Here is a 19,663-nt window from a genome sequence, read left to right as displayed (position 1 = left end):
CAGTTTTATGGGTTGTTAAAGCACAGTGGAGAGTAAATTGCAAAGGAGAAGTGTGCATCCTGGCTTCCTTTAACTTCCTACAGTAGTCGATCAGCTTCTCTTTGGGCTAGGAGAGAAAAAAAGTCACATCAGTTATACTGGTAACTATCCGTCACTTCACTTGCTGCACTTGAGGGATTAAAAAAAATCTGAGCCTCTTATTCTCTATGTGCCCAAAAGTGTCACAACAAAAAAAAAAAACCCAAAGGTTTTTATAATGTTTTATAATTGGCCTAACTTCATACATTTTCTTTAAAGAATCTTACTGCACTGCCAATTAAACTATCTACAAATTAAAAATGGACAGTACCGTATTCATAGTCACACAGTGTCGTAGGAAGAAGCTGCCAAAGTCGACCGAATTGTCTTCTCTTGATATAGGGCATGCTAATAAAATTTCCAAGGCTGTATCTTCCAGTTTCTCAGTGACTAAAAGCAGAACGAGGTTCATTGCATCTGAGAAAACAAAAACATTTTCTGTTACTAAATCATCTTTATGTAATGTAATCAACTTAAAGAAAACATTGGTGATTATCAACACTAAAAATGTCTGCCTAAATAAAACACTTGCAAAAACACTTTATTCTCTTGTATTTACTAACTTCCAGTTTTTAGCTTAATAAAATGCTGACTTTTTGCAATAACTAGTATATGTCTAGGACAAGCAAAAAAGGTCAAAAGCTACATACATATGACCATATAAGATGATGTTAAGTGAAATGAACCCAAAGATAGGGACACAAGTGGTTTTTTTCTTTCTTGCTATTGCTTTTAAAGTACTTATAATGATGTGATGCATTTGTTTCTTTTGTATGTTCTTACCCCACAGTATAGCTGACCCATTGTAACAATAGGATGTACAAGACACTACGTTGAAAACGAACTTTACAATTTCGGGGTGGGGGTGAGGGGGCGAGTAGTTGGGGAGGTGGGGATGGAAGGAATGATGGGTAAAAACAAAGGAGGTGGTAACAATGTTTGACAGGAAATGTATTCATTACCCTAACTCATGTAACTGTAACCCCTCTGTACACTATTTTTACAATAAAAAATATACATGGAAAAATAAATACATGGGGAAAGTTAAAAAATTCTACTTTACCTACTACAATTGCCCATTATTAGAGAATGCCCTTCCCAGACAAAACCATGCAAATACAAAGAAAACTACCTGGAATATATCTTCTTTCATAGGTAATTTTTTCCAAAATTTCTGAGATATACTGAGGATACCCAGCTTTACTGAAGCTAAAGATAACTTGCAATAAATCACGGTCCATGAGGTAAAGATCAGACTTCTCCACCTTCTCCAGAGTCTATAGACAGTTCCAGATATTAGACACATATTAGAAACCAGTGTTTTTAAGAATTAAAACTAAATATATTAAATACCAAATCCAAATAATTAGAATAATATATATTCTATTTCAACAATAAGTTATACATCAACATCAAAGTACCCTAAGGATGTTCCCTTAAATTAAGACTATTCCTTATAAGGAGGAATCTTTAAAGCACAAAACTACTTTTGTGCTTAATATAAAGCACAATACAAGTTTATCAAAATGATATTAATGTGCACTTCCATGTCAATACCTGCTTTACATGGTTAATGTCACCCTTCTCAGCATAAGCATTCAATAATGCTACATATGTGTCTGGACCAGGCTCAATTCCAGCATCTTTCATCACTGTGAGAATATTTTCTGCATTCTCCATCTCTCTATATATGTATTCAGAGAAAACAAAACAGATCACTACAATCACTAATGTAATATAATTATTCCATCTAAAATACACTACCTATGCTTATTAAAATTAATGATTTCAAGTAGTAATGTGAATAACAGTGTCAAAAAAGATAATTATAAAAATATAAACCAGTATGATTTGGAAGTGATAAAAATTATAAACATCTGAATTTTTTTTTTCCCAGTTATGGGACTTGAATTCAGGGCCTAGACACTGTCCCCGAGCTTCTTTTGCTCCAGGCTAGAACTCTACAACTTGAGTCATAGCACCACTTCTGGCCTTTTCTGTGTATGTGGTACTGAGGAATAGAACCAGGGTATGTGCAAGCACTAGACCACTAAGCCACATTCCAGCCCAACATTTGAAAATTTTATAGCTATGTTCCCTTCCAAATAAATTTTGTAATGAACATTAAATAACATTTTCTCTTACACTAAGTAAATTATATCACAGCTTTATTTACTTTCAAAATAGCATGTAGTAAGTTACTCATGAAAACATATTTTCCTGAGCAGCTAGTAAACTTTATAAAAGTAGCTACCTCAATGAAGACTAATTTTTTAAGCTGAATAATAAAGCTTTATGAAATTCAAGAACAAATTATAAAAATACCATTATATTCTACGTTATGAATTCTAGACTTTCTCTAGAAAGTATAAATATACATGTTCTATGAATTTTCTCCAATAATTTTCTTTTTGTCTTTTCCTGTTTTTGGTGGTTGGGCAATTTCGTTCATTTTGGGGTACAGTCTCAAAGTTTTTCCTGGGGCCAACCTCAAACCACAATTCTACTGATAACCTTCCCTCCACGCCATGCATCAGCATGCCTAGATTATTTACAACAATTAGAATCCCCTGAAGAACCAAAACCTTATGTCAACTTTACCCAGCTCTTGCGTGCCCCGTAACAAGAGCACTGAACACAGCCTCTGTGATTGGAAGATCCTTAGTTTTCATAAATCCAAGAATCTTGCTGCAAGAAAAGGAAAGTAAAGATACTCCTTGGAAATATATATATAAAACAAAGACATTTTTACATGTATTTCCTGCAGGAACTACTAGTGTTTTTAAAAAGTAAAGCCAGCTTTATATCAGTGATTTTATACACATGCTCCAATAGAATATTCAAATTAAAACAACAACTTTTGAAACTGATCTGTCCTTCTTATATAATAGCTTTATGTATTACTTTTTTTCTTTTGTTCCAGTCCTAGGTCTTGAACTTATTAGGGCCTGGGTGATATCTATCTCTGAGCTTTTTTTGCTTAAGGTTACCACTCTACTTCTTAAACCACAGATCCACTTCAGCTTTTTGGTGAGTAACTGGAGATAAGAGTCTCACAGACTTTCCTGCCTGGGCTGGCTTCTAATCACCATCCTCAGCTCTCAGCCTCCTGGGTGGCTAGGATTACAGGCATAAACCACTGACACTCAGTTTATAGCTTTACATTTGATCTAAATCATGTTATCGAATTTGCTACCTTACAATTACACTTCTAAATTGCCCTTGAAGAATAGCCTTTAAAATAAAGATGCTTTAGATTTACAAAATTTATAAATTTATTTGTAAAGACCTACATTTATAGAGATCCATACCTGGCACCTTCAATATCTCCTACACTACAGTAAGCAGCAATCAGCCTCTGATACGTCACCTGTCAATGAAATAACACAATTTATTTTTTTTGAGTTAAAAAAATGGACATGATTTAGAAAAAAGGACATGAATAATCAATATTCATAGTAGCAACTACCTACTCGATTTGGTTGAATGTTTGCTTCTTCCATTTTTGTCAAAAAATCAGTAGGTGAGAATTTATATTCATTTTGAAGATAGACTTTAAGTAAAGCATTGTAATGACTTACATCATACACAGCACCTAAAATAAAATTTGATCCAAATTTTAGAAAAGCAATTAAAATCATATTTTTTATCACAACTGGAATGATGTACATCTAAATTTAACAAACATAAAAAAGAATAAAATTATCAAGCTGGGAAGGTGGCTCAGTAGTAGAGTGCTTGCCTTGAGGTCCTGGGTTAGAGTCCTCAGCACCACATAAGCAGAAAAAGCTGGAAGTGGCACTGTGGCTCAAATGGTAGAGCACTAGCTTTGAGCTAAAGAGCTGAGGGACAGTGCTCAGGCCCAGAGTTCAGGCCCAGGACCTCCCCCAAAGAAAAAAATTTAAAAAAGAATAAAATGATCACTTTAGAGGTAATTATTAAATTACTGTATAGTTAAAGGTGAAAGCCTTATGATATTAATGGGTCTTTTTCTTATGAAGCATAGTCTTCCTATTAGAAAATGCTGACATCTCTGTATTTAAAACTGACTGAAAGATTTTTCTACATAAAGAAGTTTTTACCACATTACAGACAGATTGTAAAAGCAGCTTCTTTACACAATATTAGTGTGGTGACATTTTTTTTTCTTAATTTCCTTACCAGGCTACTCCAAGCCTGGGTTTAAAAATCCATTCTATCTTCAGTTGTTGAGCACCATTCCTAGAACGCCAGCATTATTGCTTGGAGTTTAGCACCCTAGATATTCTTTCTGTGTCCATACTGCCGAAAGTCAAGCAGTTAGGATTCCCACTCAGCCTAAACTACCCATTCATGACATGACAGTCATCCATCAAGAAAATCATGGCATAACCTGAAAACTGTAAAATACCACTATATAGCTTTCTTTATCAAGGTAACATATTTATACATTTATTAAAGATGTACCTGATAATGCTAATACTTTAAAACATGTAGTACAAAAACATAGAGTAAAAATTGCATTCAGTGATTATTTAGAAATATGCACATGAATATAAAAAAACCCAATTCCTCAAAATAGTAGAATACTGTACACACTGTTCTGAATCTACTTTTGTTTCAGAGAGAACCTTCATTTTTTAGTTATCTAATCCTCACTGAAGAACATTAAGGTTGATTAAAGTTTCTTGTTATTACTAACAAGCTACCATGAAGAATATTCCTTTGCACATGTAGTTATGTCTGTAAGTCTTGAGAAATGGAACTGCTTGCCTAACTGTACCTACAATTATAACTTCTACTAATCTTTCTATTTTGTTTCCTTTTTCACTTATAAAAGTCATAATACTTATTATGAAAAACTATTCTATTCTGAATGCCCCTAGGTGTCACTATAACTCACCAAATAAAACATATTAGCAAAAGATTATGAATCAAATAGTCCTTCCAAATATTGAATTACAGTATTAATGTAAAGAAATGCTTTCAAATGAATAGAAAAAATACACTTGGTTCATACACCATACATTAAAACAATCTTACCCAATTTCTGAAGTTTATCCCATATAGTATGAGCAAATTCTGTCCGTTCTGTAAAGCTCAGTTCAGGCAAGAGAGAACCACAGCTGCGCAACAGAAGCAAGGCTTGATTTCCACTTGGGTTATCTACAGAAAAGATTAACAGAGAACATGTAGTAATGCAAATAATGGACACAAATATCAGACTTAAACCTGTATCTATAAATACTCAAAATCTTCTCAAAGAGATCAACAAAACATCCATCAAATTTAAGTATTCATAAAATTTTTCAGTTCAAATATGACATTGAACCCATCTAATCTACAATGTTACTAAAACTTCCAAGTTAAAATTTTACAAGTTAAAATTTTAATATTAGTCACCTTCTGGAGACATCTTAAGGCTTTGAAGATATGTAACATGCCTGAGTACTGAGAACATATTTTCTAAGCAGAGCTTGTTACAATTCAAAGGCTAAATTTCTCAGTATCTTATGAAAAAGATACAAAGCAACATAATAAAAATTTATACATATCAAATTCAGGTATATAATCAATTAGAGAATAATATAAGCGTCTTTCTTCCCATATGTATAATCTTTACCTACACATTCCGGAAGGCTGACTTTAAAAGCACAAACAAGCACTTACTGTACAATTCAATTTATATGAACTATCCAAAATAGCAAAACTACACAGGCAAGAAATACTCTGTTGGCTGCCAAGGACTGGAGGGGGGGAGGGGGGGGGGGATGCTGAAGGCATGACAGAGAGGATGCACTTTCTTTTCAGAATGAAGAAAATGTTCAAAAATTCACTGTAGTGATAAACTGACTAAAACAAAGAAAATTGTTAAAAATAACCCTTAGATGCAAATGATTACAACTGTAACTGATATTTCTTTGGTATGTCTTATCATCAAATTCTAGAGCAATGCCTAGAATGGGCATTAAAGCTTTCAGAAAGCTTTAATGAATCTTCTTAAGCTGCATGCATGAAAGTTTCCATTTTTGATTTTATAAGCAGGACTGGAGATGAAGCATAGAACCTACAGCTTCCATCAGATGATCAAATATGTGATTCACAATGATTTTAGCAGCTGTCTGAAAATGGAAGGGAAATGATCATCTATCTGGAAATCTATCATCTGTGATCATTTTAGAAAAACTGACACAAAGGAAGAAAAAAATAACATCTTCCATGACAACTGACAACTCTATTCCTATCAACTATGGAAAGCAAAGGCTATTTTTATTTGCTAATATTGAAATAAACATCTAAAACAATATGTTTTAACTACTCTTTTGTCTAGATAAGCTCCAGTAACTGTAAGATTATAATCATAGATAAGAAACCATAAAATACCAAATAATATCCTCTGTGATGAGCTTGTTTCCAAATGAATGATAATTAAAAAGCTCAGTTTTCTTACCAAAAATTTTTAATTACCTGAGCGACATGTGCTATCAAAGACTTTTTGCAGAAGTCCCTTTGTAATTCGGCCAGTTCTCCGGACAGAATTATCCAGTCTCATTAGAGCCCAATCAAATTGCTTGGCATTCCTACTAGGAGAAATTGTAGGCTCCTCTTGAAGAACACTCTTTTTTTCAGCAACAATGGAATACAGTCTGGTTTGGCTTAGCAGTTCTCTAAAAAAAGGAACACAATTTGTAATAAACTAGTAATTAAGAATAAAATCTAGGTCTTTTGAGCAAACTTCATAACAAGATGTTATTAAACACCTAAAATCACAATGCAATACTAAAAATATTCATAAATTTTAACTTTTTACTTTTTACTTAATAAAATCATACACATACACAGCATGCACAGTAATTGAGAGTAAATGAGAGCATCTTTAGAATTTAATTGTACCCAAATGTTCTAAAACTTGAGATCAGAGGCATATCCCAAATGTTTGAACTTTCAATTTAGATACCTATCATTTTTAATAGACAACACTTGCTGGGCACTGGTGGCTCACACCTGTAATCCTAGCTACTCAGGATGCTGAGATCTGAGGATCACAGTTTAAAGTCAGACCAGGCAGGAAAGTCTTGAGACTCTTATCTCCAATAAACCACCAGAAAACTGGAAGTGGCACTGTGGCTCAAGCGGTAGAGTGCTCACCTTGAGCTGAAGAGCTGAGCGATAGCACTCAAGCCCAGAGTTCAAGCCCCATGACTGACAAAAAAAAAAGACAACACTTATAATTCTTAGAGATAAACACATTTATTCCAAATATCTTAATTATAGCAGCCACTACATGTAACTATTATGTAATAAGCATAAAATAACTAAGTAAAATGTAAAATTAGTCATTAATTCAGAAATTATTGAGGCATTTTTTTGGTATGTATATACTATTTTTGCCATAGCCAGTGGTGAGTTTAAAAGTATAACTGCATGGGCTGGGAAGGTGGCTCAGTGGTAGAGCGCTTGCCTTGCATGCATGAGGCCCTGGGTTCGATTCCTCAGCACCACACGAGCAGAAAAAAAAAAGCCAGAAGTGACACTGTGGCTCAAGTGGTAGAGCGCTAGCCTTGAGCTGAAGAGCTGAGGGACAGCGCCCAGACCCAGAGTTCAGGCCCCACGACCTGACCCAAAAAAAAAAGTACAACTGCAGGAGCTGGAGGTGTTAAGTGTATCTATAATCTGCACAAAGGTCATGGGTCTGATCCCCTGTATAAATACAAAACAAACAAAAAACTATTGTTTTGAAAAGCAGTCAGAAACTGAATGATCATATGTGTAGTAAAAAAAAGCTAGTTTTTTTTTAATTGTAAGGTCATTATAGTCTATAATTGATGCTAGACTAATAATCTATCACAAAGCACAAATGGTGGATGGATCCAGAGGAACATGGTTCAATGTCAGCCCTGGCAGACAACCAGTCATAAGCAATGAAGCAATGAAGCTGATTTTTTGTGAGGTGCCAAGTTCAACCCCTGACACCAACATACATTAAAAAAAAAAAAACCCACAACCGCCAATGATCTCACTTACATAAATTGAAAAATAATAGGGAAAATGCAGACATTAAAGCAAATAAGACCATTATCTTTTTTTAAAGCACAATATTAGGGCACTGTACCAATTATGACTCCGGCCTACAATGTCTTATCATTATAAACCTAATGATTAGCAAATGCAGGTAACAAACTGATTAAAGTTTATTAGGAACTAGAGAAGATATTTATCCCTTACTTTCTAAAGATTTTTATAGATATATGTATGTTTCTCTATCAGCTGTCACTAAACTATGCCCTAATAATGTTATTTTAAATCACCTCTAACAGAGTTCAAAGTTTAGTTGAGTGTATAATACTACTTAACAAAAACTGACTAGTGTTGAAATTTGCTCCTGTGGTATAACTAATGTAAGCTAGTAACAAAGAAAACTAATAAATAAAATTCAGAGTAGTAGTCAATTATTCTTGCCAGTTGTGTATAAATGAGCATGAATGTTCTCAAACTAATTTTTCTTACGAATTAGTTGTTAATGCAGCCAAGGCTCCACATCAAACACGTTTGGCTTTAGTTAAGTAGAAATCATGAATCTGCCATAAAATGAACGGGTTAGGGAAGGACACATATTTAACTAAAGGATTCTCCACTGTATTCATTATACATTAATGTTATACAGTCCAGAACTTGGTTTTAGGGCTGCGGATCACAACCATGGTGAGAAAGCTACCCATCAGCCCTGCCTCCTACCCCCAGCTGGATTTTTGTTATAAATCCTCTCTAATTCATTGGAGGGAAACATGGACTCCACAACCCCCAAGCAATGGATGTTTTGTGACCAAAAGAAAAGGGACAGGGCAAATTATGATGAGTCTACACAAAGTAGGAGCCTACCTACCAGACTGCCTCCAAATTCTTTTTTTTTTTTTTTTTTTTTTGGGGGGGGGGGGTCAGGTTGTGGGGCCTGAACTCTGGGCCTGGGTGCTGTCCCTCAGCTCTTCAGCTCAAGGCTAGCGCTCTACCACTTGAGCCATAGAGCCACTTCCAGCTTTTTTCTTTTTGCTTATGTGGTGCTGAGGAATCGAACCCAGGGCCTCATGCATGCAAGGCAAGCGCTCTACCACTGAGCCACCTTCCCAGCCCACTGCCTCAAATTCTAATGACCAAATTTGATGCAATTACTAAGGGAAAATGATTTTATCATATCATTCAACTACCATTAGTAATGGTTCCTTCATGATTTTAAGTTAAAGGCCTCAGGTTACCTCCTGAGACTCTGATAGCGGTTCAAAGCCAGCCAGGCAGAAAAGTCTGTAAGACTCTATCTCCAATTAACCACCAGAAAACTGGAAGTAGTGCTGTGGCTCCAGTGTCAGAGCACACACCTTGAGCTGAGGAGCTCAGGGACAGCGCCTAGACCCAGAGTTCAAGCCCCACAACCAACAAAAAATTACAGCAAGGCTCTACTTCAGACAAAAGTTTAAGGAAGGCATTTTAAATGACTGGACTAAGGATGAGAGGAAACAGATATTTAAATAGCAGAGGGTGAGTACTCCAGGCAGGGCAAAACAGTCAAGTAAGTGAGCAATCAAATAACATCAAAGATAAGGCTGGAAAGAAAAGACAGGATTACTTCACGGATTTTGAAGGTAAGCAGCTGAGATTTTATTTGAGATACAGATTTTATTCAAGTACATTATCATATCTGATTCTGTGAAAGTGTAAGTGAATTGTGGCATAATCTTATTACTTAAAAAAAAAAAAGCTAGCTAGCTACTGGAAGAAGCCACTAAAATAAAAAGGGTTTAGGTTAAATGTTGCAATAATCCATGTAAGAGATTAGACCAGAGTGGGAAATGGAGAAGGAAAAGAAATAAGGGCCCTATCTGATTTAATAAAATCCAGGCAACCAGCCTCAACTGTACAATTTGCTAATACTCAACCTCATACAGTAAGAATTATACAAAAGCGTACCCAAGAGGTATGCTTAACCCTCTGTATATGTCCTACCATGCATTGTTTTCACAAACACTTGTAACAAGATCTTACACAAAAGCTGCTCCGCACTGGTGGCTCACGTCTATAATCCTAGCTACTCAAGAGGCTGTATGTAGCTCAAGAGGTAGAGCGTTAGCCTTGGGTTGAAGAGCTGAGGGACAGTGTCCTAGCCCAGCGTTCAAGCCCCACAACCAACCAAAAACAAAAACAAAAACAGATCTTATACAAAAAGGAGGCTGGGGCCTGGCATCAGTGGCTCACGCCTATAATCCTAGCTACTCAGAAGGCTGAGATCTGAGAATCAGGGTTCAAAGCTAGCCCAGCAAAAAAAGCCCAGAAGACTCTTATCTTCAATTAACCACCAGAAAACCGGAAGTGGCACAGTGGCTCAGATGGTAGAGTACTTGCCTTGAGCTGAAGAGCTGAGGGACAGCAACCAGGCCTCAAGCCCCACCACCACCAACAAAAAACATTGTTTTTAAAAAGGAGGCTGGAAGGCTGGGAAGGTGGCTCAGTGGTAGAGTGCTTGCCTTGCATGCATGAGGCCCTAGGTTCGATTCCTCAGCACCACATAAGAAAAAAAAAAAAAGCCGAAGTGGCGCTGTGGCTAGAGTGGTAGAGCGCTAGCCTTGAGCTGAAGAGCTGAGGGACAGCACCCAGGCCCAGAGTTCAGGTCCCACGACTGGACCCTCCCCCCCCCCCCCAAAAAAAAGTCTCATGGCTTTGGGGCTGGGAAGGTGGCTCAGTGGTAGAGCGCTTGTCTTGCATGCATGAGGCCCTGGGTTCAATACCTCAGCACCACATAAGCAAAAAGAAAAAAAGCCGGAAGTGGCGCTGTGGCTCAAGTGGTAGAGCGCTAGCCTTGAGCTGAAGAGCTGAGGGACAGCGCCCAGGCCCAGAGTTCAGGCCCCATGACCGGACCCAAAAAAAAAAGGAGGCTGGTAGAAATGCCCTGATATACAAAAGCACAGGTTAGTTCATGTCCCACCATTGCACTAAGTCCATGTTCTGCTATTTTTTTTTTCTTCTGCCAATCCTGGGGCTTGAACTCAGGGCCTTCCTTGAGCACTGTCCCTGAGCTTCTTTTGCTTAAGTCTAGCACTCTACCCCTTGTGCTACAGTGCCATTTCAGCTTTTTCTGTTTATATGGTACTGAGGAATCAAACCCAGGACTTCATGCATGCTAGGCAAGCACTCTACCACTAAGCCACATTCCCAGCCCAGGTTCTGTTATTTAAAAGATGTGTAACTTTAGCTACACTTTCTTCACTATGCAACTTTCTCCACGATGATTTGGATTAATATTTGTTCCCTCTAAAACTGATGTTGGAATTTACCATCCTAACTGTATGTAGATATAGGAGACTTAGGAGGTCTTTTGTGTTTAATACCTTTTCAAAATGGCTTTCAAGAATAGTGTGTCATGCTCTTCTGCCTTCCATGATGCACAAAGAAGGCTCTTGTCAAAGGTTAGCCCATCCATCTTGGACTTTGAAAATTGTGAGAAATAACTTTTGTTCATGACAAATTACCAATTCTCAGATTTTCTTACATTCTCACAAAATATTCCCTAGGCCTAAAATTCAGGGGATAACAGGATTTGTTTCACAGAGATATTTCTTGTGATGATTAACTAACATGATACAGATTTATGTATTTACTTATTTAGGTGCCATTCCTGGGGCTACTGTAGTTCTTCATGGCAAGATTGTTTTATTTATTGTGGTACCATTTCTGGGGCTTGAACTCAGGGTCTGTGAGCTTTTTATGCTCAAGGTTAGCACTGTACCACTTGAGCCACAGTTCCACTTCCAGCTTTTTGTGAAGTTAACTTAGAAGATTCTCATGATCTTTCCTGCTCATGTTAGTTTTGAACCAGGATCCTCAGATCTAGATTATAGGCTTAAGCAACCGGTGCCAGGCTGCAAAATGATTTTAGATAGTAGACAATGATTTTTCATTTCAATGTTTATTTTTTTTTTTGGGGGGGGGGGGGGTCCAGTCATGGGGCCTGAACGCTGTCCCTCAGCTCTTCAGTTCAAGGCTAGCGCTCTACCACTTGAGCCACAGCGCCACTTCTGGCTTTTTTCTTTTTGCTTATGTGGTGCTGAGGAATTGAACCCAGGGCCTCAGGCATTCAAGGCAAGTGCTCTACCACTGAGCCACCTTCCCAGCCCCTCAATGTTTATTTTTAAAGGAGGGAGGGACTTGGGGATGTGGCTCAAGTATAAGGCCCTGAGTTCAAACCCAAGTATATAAACAAAAAACCCTATCACACCAAGCTCTTTATTTTACTAATAATAATTTGTGCTCAAGACAAAATTAAGCTAGGGAAAAAGTCAGTTTAAACCTAAAACCAACATAACAAAAAACATTACAATATAAATAGCTCAGGAAGTACTCAAAATTAGGGGAAAAAAATCTGAAGGCAGTGCACAAATACCCAAAGGTTGGGTAAACTGAAGAAGTATAAAGAACCTGACAAGGTAATATAACAAATACTAACCAAGTATTTACAAAGCATTTTCTTCTTTTTAAAATAAATTAGAAATCACAAGATGTGTATTTTAAAAGGAGTGTTCAAATCTATGCTGTGCTATTAACAGCTATGTGATTCTCGAAAAGATATTAGCTCTTTCTAAACATTTAGATTCTTCACTTGAATGAAAATAGCTATAACAGGTCTGGTGATATAGCTCACTGTTAGTCTCTGCCTAGTATGTATGAGTCCCCAGGTTTGATTTCCATCTAAAAAAATTCTACCTTGTGTCTATCTTACTTCACTTAAATATGATTTTTTCCAAGTCTTTCCATTTCCTTATGAATGGGGTGATACCATTCTTTTTGAAAGAAGCACAGAATTCCATCATATATATATATATATATATATATATACATTTTCTTGGTTCATTAATCCAGTGAGGGGCATCTGAGTTGATTCTATGTCTTGACTATGGTAAACAATACTGTAATGAAGATAGTTGTGCTAGTAGCTTTAGTGTGGCCTTGTTTGTGGTCATTTGGGTAAATGCCCAGGAGCAGAATTGCTAGGTCACAGGGGAGCTCTATGTTTAGCCTTTTGAGAAACCTCCATACTACTTTCCAGAGTGGTTCAACAATTTTACATTCCCACCAACAGTGTAGTAGCATTCCCTTTTGGCCACATCACCAGCAGCATCTGTTATTAGTTTTCTTGATAATGGCCATTCTATTTGAGGTGAGATGGAATCTCAATGTTGTTGTGATTTGCATTTCTTTTAGGCCAGAGTTGTTAAACATTTCCTCAAGTTCTATTGGCCATTCTTATTGGTTTCCCTCATTTGTAATAATTAGTATATGTCCAAGATGGTTCTAGCAGAAGATCACAATAGCTCAATAGCTATGTACATATGACCTTATAAAGTGATGCTCTTCAGCTCAAGGCAAGCGCTCTGCCACTTGAATTGCAGCACCACTTCTGGTTTTCTGGTAGTTTATTGGAGATAAGTGTCTCACGGACTTTCTTGCCCAGTCTGCTTTGATCCATGATCCTCAGATCTCCGCCTCCTGAGTAGCTAGGATTACAGGCGTGAGCCACCGGTGCCTGGACATTTTTAAGTTATTATTTCATTTCTACCTACAACTATCCTTCTACGTAACCTTGGTAGCTCCAAGGAATCAGACTTTGCAGAATCACTTCTTCCATGCTACACAGTTTGATAAAAGTGCAGCCTCCAAATCTTTCCAAGGGCGGGCTGGGAAGGTGGCTCAGTGGTAGAGCGCTTGCCTTGCATGCTCCAGGCCCTGGGTTCGATTCCTCAGCACCACATAAGCAAAAAGAAAAAAGCCGTAAGTGGCACTATGGTAGAGCGCTAGCCTTGAGCTGAAGAGCTGAGAGACAGCGCCCAGGACCAGAGTTCAGGCCCCACGAAAAACAGGACCCAAAAAAACAAACAAACAAACAAACAAAAAAATCTTTCCAAGGGCTTCTCTACCTTTAGAACACAATAAATATCCATTGCCATCTGTCCTCTAAAACTCAAGTGGTCCTTTACCACAAAATATATCTGACTACTCCTCTCTCTGAAATACCACAGGATTACATATATTCTTCCCTTACAGACAGGACATAATAGGTATAAAGGTGCCTACCATTGTCTTTTATAAAACTTAAACACAAAGAAACAGAGGCTGAATCTTACAGTCTTCACAAGTCCAAAAGACTCACAGACTCTTAATATCTGTTGAGATTTTTTTTTTTTCTAAAATGAGAGGCAATAAGGGAAGTTTCTTTTCCTAAGTCTGAGAAGTAGTTGTAACAACATTTTATTATAGATATGTGATTTGTACCTTCGGATAGGAAACTACTTCCAAACAGATTTATCTTTCCTTATCTTTCCTCTGAAGCATATATTATTCTACAATCTCTGACAAGAAATAAATAAACAGCTTCTGATCCACAAAAGTGAGAATAAAAAAATGTGTGAAAGGTACCCTGCCCCTCCTCATGAAGAGTAAGAGCTAGAGGAAGGTATTTGTTTAAAAAGAGAAATAAATGTGTAAAAAGTAAGAGAGAAAGATCATGGTGAATTTGTACAATCATGCCATAGTACACGGATGGATCAATCTTCGTATCTCACAGTACTCCTTTTTCAATGTCTAAGATGTCCACTGGCTTTTCAACGAACATTTGATACCGACTACATAGTACAGCTGGATATCAAAAGAGTAAAGCAAAGTCCCTGCCTTCAAGGAACTGACAGCCAGGTCTGGAGTGCGGACAGTTACATATATAATGGGGCTAATGGTTCGGGGTATTTTCCTGGCTTATTTGTGAGCTCTCACTAGCTCTACCTCTTGAGCTACATCTCCAATTTCAGCTTTCTGGTGGTTAAATGTAATGAAGAGTCTAGAGGATTTGTTCAGGCTGCCTTCAATTTTTGATTCTCATATCTCAGCTTCCTTAGTAGCTGGGCATGATCAGAATTTTTAATAATACAGGATCTAAGAGGAGAAATGAGAAAGGAGCAGTCTAGAAAAGGGACATCTAATGGGAGAAGAGGAGTAAACAATACACCCCAAAGCAAAAAGATATATATCCTAGCACATTAGAGCCTTTCTGATTCACAAGGCCAGCAGTACTTCTGTTTCCTAGGGAGCTTGTTAGACATGCAGAACCTCAGTTCCTTGACTAGACCTACAACATGCACATTTTATCAAGATTCACAGAGAATCACGCCCACCACAGTTTGAGAAGCCCTGCTATAGAAGTCCTCATAGTAGTCTAGTTTCACTAAAATATAGAACACAATGGGCATGAGCAGGAGGGGAGAAGAGAGGAAAGGGACCCACTTAAGATGTGAGGCTCCAGAGGCATTTCAGCTTCCAAACCTATGTTAGTATCAGGATCTTAACTTAGAGCCAAAGGAAGCCATCAGTGCTTAACTAAGTAAGAAAACAACATCCAGTTACCAGGACACAGTAAAAAAGAAGACTGTATTGAGGCTGGACAAAGGGGAATCCATTCCAAATGAAGCAGGTCTCACAGGATTGAATCATCTGTGCCATCAATACATGTAGGAGGGTAGCGAGAATGAAACAGGAATGAAATCTCAAGTATAAAGATGTCCAGATTTTTTTCAGGAAACCAGAACACCATCCTTCACAAAAACAAGCAATACAAGCACAGATTTAGGAGAAAAGCTGAGTCCAATTTGAGATGCACTTTAAGTATTTGTAATTCAATCATGTATCTAGTAGACAGTCTATATCTAGGAGGACAAACAATGCTGTCCTCATAAAGGGAGACAGGCTAAAACCCTGAAAGCAAAAAAAGGTTACTCCAAGGAAGGGAAAAAAGTAAGAAACATACAATGACTAATACCCCTAAGGACATGAACATTTGATACATTTACCTAGGATAAAAGAAGCAACAAAAAGAGTAAGGAAAAGATATTCAAAAGGGGCATCTTCAATACTGGGAAAGGTTTCAAGAAGGAAAAAGTAGAAGACAGAGTAAATGTTAAGGCCTACAATGCAGATTTGATCAATAAGATATGCTTTGCAAAAATTAAATAAACATAGATTTCACCAATAAATGACTAAAAGGATACACAGTATATCTATGGCTCTTCCCGAATAATAAAAGGTGAATTTTAGTTAATTTTTTCAGCATTTTCCAATTGTTCCTCAAGGAACCTGAGCTTTATATATTTTTTAAGTACAAAAAAAAAAAAGGGTCGGGGTGGGGGGGGGAGGGGGGAAGGATTGGGTGGGGGGGGGAGGGGGGAGGCTGGGAAGGGAGGTGAAGGGTAAACAAAGGAGGAGGCTGCAATGCTTGGTAAGAAATGTATGCATCATCCTGCCCATGTAATTGTAACCCCTCTGTACAGTATGTTCTCAAATAAAATAAAATTAAAAGAAAAAAAAAAAGATAATAGTAGAACTTCTGTCATGGGTATGGCTGCAGAGTATAGAGTGAATGAAAAGTGAAAAGACAAAGGAGACAAGGAAGATCAGACAGGGAAGAGACTGTTTTGTTCTTCAAGTAGGAAAGATTTAGGTATACTTACTTTACAGGCTATAAAAAGTGTTCAGAGATGGGCACTGGTAGCTCACACCTGTAATCTAACTACTCAGGAGACAGAGATCTGAGGATCATGGTTCAAAGCCAGCCCAGGCAGAAAGTCAGTGAAACTCATCTCCAATAAACCACCAGAAAACCGGAAGTGGCGCTGTGGCTCAAGCAGTAAAGCTCACCTTGAGCTGAAGAGTGCAGGGACAGCGCCCAAACCCAGAGTTCAAGCCCCACAATCGACCAAAAAAAAAAAAAAAAAAAGTGTTCAGAATTCAGGAGAAAGAAAATATATATTCCTTTATTGATCTGGGCACACAGTGATCAACAAGACAAAGTCTTACCCTCAAGTAGCTTACTTTCTACTAAAGAAACAACAAATAATAACTGAAATGTGGACAAATAATAACTGAAATGTGGACAAAACTAATAAATAAGATCCTTTTTAAATTGTTTGCTGAAGTAAAGCTTCTCTGAAGAGACATTTCGGTCCCTAATGACAAGAAACCAGCTTTAGAAAAGCTTGCTACCTCTGCCTAATAGATAATGAAACTGAGGTTCAGACAACTTAGGTCAAAGGTAAGATTATGCAGTGATGACACTGAACTCAGATCAACAGACTTTCTACTAAATTGTGTTCACTCTATTCAATTTTCCTCAAATGGAACAGTGAAGATCAAAGATAATGTTGACCCTTCACTAACTTACCACCCCCAGATGGTAAGGACTAGAGAAAAAAACAGTTATCAGCACAACTTTCTCAAAAGACACTGAAAATCCAGATTTGTAGTTCTATGATAACAGAGACATGATTTCTGCCTGAAGATCAACTTTCAGGCCCCACTAAAAACAAACAAAAAGCCTGCAAGCTTCAATTTACAAGTAGGCTATATTCCAAAAATATAACTAAAATATTAAGAAATCCTGTATCTTCTACACATATAATTTTATGCAGAGATTATGTTTCCAGGCTAGTCCATGGAGAGTCCACATAATCACAATAATGACAACAATAATAATAAAGCATTTATATATCATGCCCTGTATCAAATGCTTTTATAGAAAACTCAGGCAATACTCCTAACAACATTATTATTGCTCTAATCTTGTAACTATGGACACTGAGGCCCAAAGGGGTTCAGTGATTTGTCCAATGGCAAAACAAAAACTGAAGAGCCTAATCCAGTTCCCCCTATTCTGTATTATTAGTTATTATTTCTGCATGTTAAATCCAATGTGTCATTTGTCTGCAAGCCTGTCAATAACAGTTTCTCTTTACTGCAGAACCTAAGCACCTACCTCCCCTTTTCTGGTGGTTAGAATACTATGCAAAGTAACACCCTCACATCCTCACCCTCGGCCTCCAAAATATCAGACATCCCAGTAACCTCAATCAATGGCGGGCGTTACTCATACGCTTGATGCCCACGGAGAATTTAACCTTTACACCCCACAACCAAACAGAGTGCCTTGCGTGAATGTGCCCACTTGTTTCTGCAACCAATCAGATCCCACGGTGACAAACTCCCAGCCCTCCGGGGCACCTAAGGAAATACGGTTGTGAAGTTCCATTCAACTCAGGCGAAAGCGCAAACAGCAGACGGTTACAGGGGACCCACGAGTGACCCCACGAGGGGCAGCCCCCACGCCGGCGTGGACTTCCACCTGCCCGAGTAGCAGGCCCCCCATCCACGCCCCCCAGGCCTTTCCCGAAAGCCGGGAGGGCAGGCATTGGAGCCGGCAGCCTGCCGTGCCCTAGGCCATGACCTTCGCGAGGCGCGAGCCCGTCCTCCGCACCACCGCCCCCTCCCCGGCGGAGAGGACCACTCCAAGCCCAGGGACGCCGGGTCCCCGAGCGGCGAGGGCCCGCGGATTCCGCTACCCGGTCCCGCGCCGATCACGCTGGCCGCTGCCCGGTGGAAGGGAAGGTTCTGGTTTACTCACCCCGCAACCGGCCAGGCGCGAACGGCCGGCGGACAGGGGGCGGCCAAGGGCCGGCACAGACCGCTCGCGAGGAGACGCAGCGAGAGCGGGAGGCGCGGCGTGGCGCCGGCGCCCAGGAGGCGGCCGGCAGGTCTCAACAGCGCGGCCATGGCACGGCTTTCCCCACGGTGAACGCACGTTCCGCCAGGAGGACAGGAGGAGCACGTGACGCCGGGGTCGCCCGGCGCGGGAGAAACCAAAGTCTGAGCGTGCGCGGCGCCGGGGGGAGGAAACAGGCTTCGTTTAGATTGCAAACGAGAAGGAAACACCTTTCCTGAGGTCCCAGGGATCCTACCACTTAGTGTATCAACCGAGAGGCCTGTCTGGTATCGAAGGAGGTTTGTTTGCCCGACTTAAATTCCTCCCCGAGCCTGTCGAGCATGCTGAGCTCCCCCCACCGCGCTCGTCAGTTGGTAGAGTCTCAAAGGTCGACTCCGCCCCGGTCAGCGCAGAGGCTCGCGGGGGGCCAACCAGAGCGCACGCGGTGGACCCTCGCGAGGAGCCGACCGTGAGCCTCGCGGAGTGTGGGAGGAGCGTGCGGAAGTTGCCTCTGACGTCCCGCCGTTTCGAGAACCACGAGTTCCCGCCGCGCTCGCGGATTGGACGGGTCCGGGCTCAGACACACGGGCCTGCGGCGACGCTGGGGGCCTTCGCCCCGGGCCGTGCGCCCTGGACGGCTCAGTGTGATGTGATTCGTGGTCGGGCCGTTTGGATCGCGTGGAGGAGCACGCAGGTCTGACACGAAGTCTTACACGGCGCCTCGCTTTATGAACCAGGAACCCTAAGTCCCCCTGGGACTTGAACTCAGGACCTTGAGCTTTTTAGCTCAAGGCTGGAGCTGTCCGTGTAGAGCCGCACCTCCACTTGGAGCTGTTTGGTGGTTAACTAGAGTTAAGCTTCTCAAGGACTTCCTGCCCTGGCTGGCTGGGAATTGTGATCCTCAGATCTCAGCCTCCCGAGTGACCCACCAGCACCCAGCCTTTTTTTTTTTAAAAAAAATACATAGTTTCAGAGGCTTGACTTTGTCCCACAAGAAATGTACTCTTAGCCTGACTTACATACTTATGTAACTGTAACCCCTTTGTA

At 39.5% G+C, this 19,663-nt stretch overlaps 1 protein-coding gene across 1 annotated transcript in view; it reads right to left on the bottom strand.

Annotated features, from left to right (window-relative positions):
• Lrpprc (leucine rich pentatricopeptide repeat containing) overlaps positions 1-18,726 on the bottom strand; it is an 89,519-nt gene extending 70,793 nt beyond the window's left edge. Inside the window, exons 1-10 of the mRNA XM_042675412.1 lie at positions 18,539-18,726; positions 6,526-6,725; positions 5,101-5,223; positions 3,552-3,673; positions 3,390-3,448; positions 2,680-2,766; positions 1,636-1,762; positions 1,211-1,355; positions 350-495; positions 1-106 (exon numbers count right to left, since the gene is read on the bottom strand). Of these exons, the coding sequence (XP_042531346.1) occupies positions 1-106; positions 350-495; positions 1,211-1,355; positions 1,636-1,762; positions 2,680-2,766; positions 3,390-3,448; positions 3,552-3,673; positions 5,101-5,223; positions 6,526-6,725; positions 18,539-18,687 (1,264 nt within the window). The 5' untranslated portion in view covers positions 18,688-18,726. The remainder of the gene's footprint in view (positions 107-349; positions 496-1,210; positions 1,356-1,635; positions 1,763-2,679; positions 2,767-3,389; positions 3,449-3,551; positions 3,674-5,100; positions 5,224-6,525; positions 6,726-18,538) is intronic.
• Between the last annotated feature and the right edge of the window lie 937 nt (positions 18,727-19,663).

Source organism: Dipodomys spectabilis, unplaced genomic scaffold (genome assembly GCF_019054845.1).
Source record: "Dipodomys spectabilis isolate Male_0828 unplaced genomic scaffold, ASM1905484v1 ptg000026l, whole genome shotgun sequence".
Lineage (NCBI taxonomy): Eukaryota > Metazoa > Chordata > Mammalia > Rodentia > Heteromyidae > Dipodomys > Dipodomys spectabilis.
The sequence above is the reverse complement of the archived record's forward strand: the minus strand, read 5'-3'. Positions and strand labels throughout refer to the sequence as shown.